General features: G+C 39.5%; 1 protein-coding gene across 1 annotated transcript; it reads left to right on the top strand.

Annotated features, from left to right (window-relative positions):
* Positions 1–1,368: 1,368 nt before the first annotated feature.
* Positions 1,369–2,487, top strand: LOC115452232 (retrovirus-related Pol polyprotein from type-1 retrotransposable element R1). Its single transcript, XM_037438493.1, has one exon. The coding sequence runs from the start codon at positions 1,369–1,371 to the stop codon at positions 2,485–2,487; it is 1,119 nt and encodes a 372-aa protein (XP_037294390.1).
* The last annotated feature ends 4,014 nt before the right edge of the window (positions 2,488–6,501 follow it).

The raw sequence follows: 6,501 nt of genomic DNA, 5'->3' as shown, positions 1-6,501 counted from the left end.
AAAAAGCTGTTTAAATTAGTAGTGGTGGGTCCGGGAACAATGGTCGAGGGTCAACGACCCGGTCACGGGGTCACGCCATGGGACCGGCTGGTCGGGGATACCAGCTTGGGAATTAGTCTGGGACACTTAATTTTCCTATCGAATTTTATAAAATTTAATGTATTATTCTTTGTGAATTATTGCTTGCTTTAACGGGGAAGGAAAACATCGTGAGGAAACCTGCATACCTGAGGAGTTCTCTATTGGAATTTTGATGGTGTATGAAGTCTTTAGTCTACCAATCCGCACTAGGCCAGCGTGGTCGACTAAGGCCTAATCCCTCTCAGTAGTAGAGGAGGCCCGTGTCGAACAGTGGGACAGTATAAAATACAGTGCTGATATTATTATAATTATTTAAATGTATAATAGAAAGGGAATAGTGAACGTCACTCACCTATCACCTATATAATCTATCTGTCGCTGTCTTGACTTTCTGCTCTCTCCCCTTCTATTTTATGTGTTTTGTGTTGGTGTTAAATTTTGTTTATTTGTTTTTCTTTATTATAATCTAGTAAATAGTGTTTTTGTGTTATGTTTTAGTGTTATCCCTGTGTGTAGTAAGTGGTGAAATGAGCCAAACACCTATCATTGCTTAACGTATTCAACCACATCAAACCATGACATAACATTTGAATAAATCAAAACTTCTGGGTATTTGTAAAGTGTAGCAACCCCACACCGCCTGTAGCATTGTTTTATAGTGTTTTTCTATATGGTAATGTGATTAACCCAGTAACATGGCATGGATTTCGGCCAGGCGTGTCCGGTGACACGTGAGCAACGCTCTTAATCTAGTCTGCGGATTATGCTGGTGTTTAGGGCCTTTATCAACATGATAACGCAACTAACTGCGTATAGAAACACGTTAGAAGACTCTGCATGATATTAATTGATGACGATTAGACAGTGTGTTCATCATCATTTCAGCCGGGAATCGTCCACTGCTGGACATAGACCTCTCCCATTAGGAGTGTGTTGAATTTATTTATTAAATGTATTTAAAAATCCCGATAAAAACTAGCATATATGTTAATCCAGGGCATGGTATATGCGTGTGCCAAATTTCATCTAAATCCGTTCAGCTGTTTATGCATTTTCTTCTTACAAACATCCAAACATTTTCATAAACTTTCGCATTTATAACATTAGCAAGATTATGATTACATAGACAACTTCAAGGCTAACATATGTTAGGTACAAATATATTCCAGAGCCAAAAAAAATTCCACCGTCCTAGTTAATATTATGTAAATTGTGGTGCTCCCAAATCCAGGCAATAGCAATGAGAATAGGGACCACCGTACACACGGTGTTAATACCCACCATAGTATGACGAAGGCCTACAGGACTGTCTCTCTCAACTCGGCCCTACTGCTTGCCGGAGTGCTCCCCCTTGACATCAGAGTGCGGGAAACCGCACTCCTATATGAGGTCAAGAGGGGGCACTCTAGCGAGGTAGTGGGTGACCGGGAGGTGGAGGCTCCTGTGGCCTTCGTCAGCTTGGACCACCCGGCGGAGCGGATGGGCGGGAGCTTCAAATGCCTGGCGGATGGGGCGGAACTGGCTCGACACGTCGGTGAGGGTCTCAGTATCTTCACCGACGGAAGCAAGATCGATGGGAAAGTCGGAGCGGCGCTGTCCATATGGAACGGTGCTGCCGAGACGAGTACCAGAAAATTGCGGCTCGAGCCATACTGCTCCGTCTATCAGGCGGAACTTCTCGCCCTCCGCAAAGCCGTGGAGGAGGCGCTCCGTAGCGGGCTTCCTGCGTGCGGCATCTTCAGCGACGCAAGGTCCGCTCTCGACGTCGTCACCAGAGGTGATTCCCTCCACCCCATAGCGTTTGAAATTAAAAATTTATTAAAAGAAGCCTGGAAACGCACCCAGAAAATTGAACTTTTCTGGGTGAAGGCACATGTGGAGTTGGAGGGAAACGAGAGGGCGGACGTACTCGCTAAGAAGGCCGCACAACACCTGAAGACCCGTGCGCATTACGACAAATGTCCGGTTTCGTTCGTCAAGCGACAGATCCGAAAGGACTCGATTGACGAATGGAGCCGGAGATACGCGGACGGAGAGACGGCTTCGGTGACGAAGCTGTTCTTTCCGGACGCGGTCGAGGCGCACAGGGTCGTAAGGCGGATCGCCCTGGACGCCACACTGACGCAGGTGTTCACGGGGCACGGCGGGTTCTCCGAGTACTTGCATCGGTTCAAGTGCAAGGAGAGCCCGGCGTGCCAATGTGACCCTGACGTTCAGGAAACGGTCCCACATCTCCTGCTCGAGTGTCCCATCCACGCAGTGGAAAGATATGAGCTTGAGACTGCAACAGATATAAGTTTAAAAATAGATAATATAAATAGGATAATTAAGGATAGACATAAAATAGATAGGTTTTTAAGTTACTGTAAGGAAATAGTACGTAAGATAAATAATAGAAATAAGTAGGAATAAGAGTTGTTAAGTGTATAAAATTATTTTATATAACATTAGCAACTAAAATTAGACGTAAGATTAGATAAATAGATTTAGAATACAGATAAGATAGTATAAGTAGATATAAAGGATTGTCTAAATACAATAACAAATAAAAAAATGTAAAAAAATAATAAAAAAGCCAAAAAAATAACCCTTCTCCTGGATAGGGGGAACGAGGGAGGGACGTAGAGTACCTCACAAAAAAAAAAAAAAATACCCACCATAGTAGCCCTCATAATTGCGTCGCGTTCCGGGATCAGCCTGAGTGTATCCGGTTCCAACAGACCGGCATAATTATGTCGACTGCCGAGGAATAATCATCTTTCGTCAATCGACATTTTATTGAACCTCACTCCACTTACCATCAGGTGCAGTGGAGTTACTGCTATGACCGTAAAAAAAGGGCCTGCAATATTCATCAGCCTAATTACCGTTGTATTATTAACATTTTTTGAGTGTTTGGCCTCTTGCATTACATCGGCTACACGTTATACGTAGTTATAAATTAAACATAGAGCGGAATCTAATCAGACAAAAGTAAACTCTCCTTTCCTGAAACAAGTATCCTTGATCCTTTTTAAGCGGAACGGACGAAGGATTCCTCGTTAACTACACACCTCATTGGTTATTACAGTAACCAACTTGTACAAAACTGTCCTTTCCTGAAAAGAATATCCTTCATCCTTTCTAAGCGGAACGGACGAAGGATTCGTCGAACTACGTATCTCATAGATATATAGTATTACAGTTACCAACGTGTACAATACATTTGTGCGTTTAAGAAACGTTAAATTAATTCTCCGAGAAATCATTTTGAAGTAATAATATCTACAGGCATCAATGAAACTTTATTATAACTCACATGTTAAAAAGGTGACCCAATTCTGATTAATCTATTAATAAATAATTCAGAAAGTGGCAGCTCACCGCACGTTGCCCAACGTTTCAAAATAGCCAACTTCTGACCTATATGTGCTTCTTAGTTCCAATAATATTGACGTTAGCTTCCGATCGACGCCGATCATAATTTACGGGCGACGTCCCAGTGAGAGCTATGGATTTGATAAAACTGTTTTATATATGGCTACGGCGAAGTGATGGAAAGCGGAATTTCGACAGGCAGAGTGTCAACTGATGAGACTGACACAATTATGTCGACCTCTTTGCTCATTTTAAGCAAAACATTTTATAAGTACTTAATTCCTAACCTTATTGTGTTAAAGGTTTCAAGGGCTATTTAGCAGCGGATTTATGTCCATGGTTGTTTAAAGAAGTTATTAATATTAAAATATCAGTCAGTCCATTACAAAATAATTCAACCCTACATATAAATACAGTTTTGTTTCTGAAACTACATACGATTATCTCAAACTTCTGATAATTGTATTATGTATTTAATTTCACGAATATAGGAATGTACAGCGCTTGCAGAATCTAAAAATTTTCGTCAAATTTTAATAAATCTCACGCAACGTTTATACTGTGATTACATCCTTAAAATAACTGTACGCCAAAGCTGCAACACTTGCGTTCAATATTTATAATGGTGTCGCAAAAAATTATACAAAATATTTTTTGCTTTAATTTGTTATGGAACAAAGAACAAAGGTTTTCGTACATTCTTAGCATTTTAATGATAACATATGATTAAAAGAATGCGTTATGTAAACTGTTTTTCAGATAATACATACGTTTAGGCAATGTTGTGTGAACAAGTATTCAATGGAAAAAAGGCGTATAAGACTAATGGAGTAACAGCTTTGCTATGGTTTCGTGCTGAGATTGCAATTTCGTTTGAAAATTAGCACCGCACTGGCATTTGTGGAGTTGTTAATGTTTTTAGATGGTTATCGTTATCATTATGAGATCCATTAGTTTGATTGCTATATTTACTCTAAAAACTGTATACCGACTCGTAAGTCATGATTTGTATATTATTTATTGAAAGGTATACTAATGGGTTCTTGTGTATTATTGCTATATTTATCACGCATATTATAGAAACACAAAGAGCAGTAACTGTTAAACAAAACATCACTTATTTTACAATATGCTAATCATTCTTTTTGCTAATCTCAACCGCGACAAACACAAAACATTTTCGAATATTATTAAGATTTAAAAGCCGTCAGCTGCCAACGTTCAGTTAATTTCGGCGTGGTTTACGATCGCCCGTAAATCCGCCATGTTGACGACACGTTATCGGCAAGATGGCCGCGGTTAATGTCAAAAAGGGCGCGAAAACGAAGAAATGGCCGACCGAGGTCATTATGTTTAATGCCTTTCTGGACTATTATTTTGTATAATCTTAAGACAATCGTATAATGAACGTGTAATGGTTTGTTCAAATCTGACAATAAAATTAATTACATTTCAGCTTGATGTTTGGAGTGTTTGAAGATTAGAAATTTTGAGGATATTGCGATCAGTTTTAGATATCATCAATACGTACTGAAACACAATAGCTCATAGTAAATTATTTCTGGTTGGAGGTAAAGCCATGATTATGCTGATTTTGTCACCACAAATGGACCTTAAACCTACAAGAAATCATTTGGCCGATTTTGGTCGCAATTATTTCGTATCCGCACAATCCTCTCCCAACGCGACCGTCTTCGTTGTCTTCATGTCGTCATAGCCATTAGTAATCTTTTTTTTATTACTTTGAATTATGAGACGAGCTTGCCGTTCGCCTGATGGTAAGCGATACGACCGCCCATCAATAACTTTAACACCATTCAACACCTTGAATTATAAAGTATTGTCTGGTATTCAATTTCGCTCGCCATCATGAGAAATGGGATGTTAAGTCTTATGTCCAGTAGTTACACTGGCTGCAAACTTCAAACCGGAACATAACAGTGACTACACACTACTGCTTGACGACAGAAATAGACATTGCAGTGTTACCAACCAGTTGGACTCTCACATATTAGAGACCACCCGTAGGTATCATCAGGTAGCCCCTTCATTAATTTACTAGTATTCAAAAAAGTCATGCCATTCGCCTCCATGGCCTTACCCCGAATATTAATACTTTCCCAAGGGAACCGAGTTTGTAACACCTTTTCTAATGTCATTCGACATAATGTCGAAAATAAGGTCGAACGAAATGCCAGTAAATGTTAAGGCGTGACATTTGAGACGCGGATTGCGAATCTGATCACGGTCCGCTGCACACCCCAGTCTTGGCGATTGTTTTACGCCTTAGTTATTGTGATGAACTTTGCATAATGGGGGTGTTTCGTTTTGATTTATAAGAGAAATTTGACTGGTATTTAACTGACCCTCCAGTTTACAAAAGTGCAGTACAATAATGATTTCTTATACGCGAATGTCGATGAAATAAAACTATTTTGGGGATTATATCGCGTTTTTTATGTTATAATTTTCTCCCGATGTCAACGCCCCCGTCCCCTCACGACGAAGGCTGCTGTCTTCGATATTGCATTCAACTGCAATAAAAAAAGTTCTAAACCCTCTCAGTAGAAGAAGAGGCTAGTGCTCTGCAGAAGGCGGTATATACAGAACTAATTTTACACGTATAAGTACACGTAATTTCCAAAGAGGTAGAATGACTACGGATACCGATTTATAATACAAAAAATAACAAAAGCTCTATTGAAATATCGCGCTAATCCTAGATTAGCAGAGAAAAGGTAGTACAGTCCATGTTGAGCACCAGAGCATCAGAATGAAACTCCGTTATATCTACTACTAGTTAAGTAAAAATTCTTCAATATTAATATCTTTTTTCATACGAGCACAGCTAAGTGACTTCACTACACTGCATATTTAATGGATGCACTCTCCTTTTATCTACCTATTGTTATTATAAATGCTGAAGTAACTGTCGTATTGAAACCAAAAATATTACATGTACCTTTTTTATTGTTATAAACGAAATGACAAGGCGAAGTTGAGCTACAAGCCTACAATAAATACGTATAAATCTAATCCTTCCTATTTCGATTCCATTGAATT

Source organism: Manduca sexta, chromosome 3 (genome assembly GCF_014839805.1).
Source record: "Manduca sexta isolate Smith_Timp_Sample1 chromosome 3, JHU_Msex_v1.0, whole genome shotgun sequence".
In the NCBI taxonomy this organism is placed as follows: domain Eukaryota; kingdom Metazoa; phylum Arthropoda; class Insecta; order Lepidoptera; family Sphingidae; genus Manduca; species Manduca sexta.
Note: the sequence above shows the minus strand (reverse complement) of the source record. Positions and strands in the feature narration are given on the sequence as shown.

Bases quoted from the DNA above. Each gene is read 5' to 3' on its own strand.
- LOC115452232 (XM_037438493.1), top strand. From the start codon at position 1,369: ATGACGAAGGCCTACAGGACTGTCTCTCTCAACTCGGCCCTACTGCTT.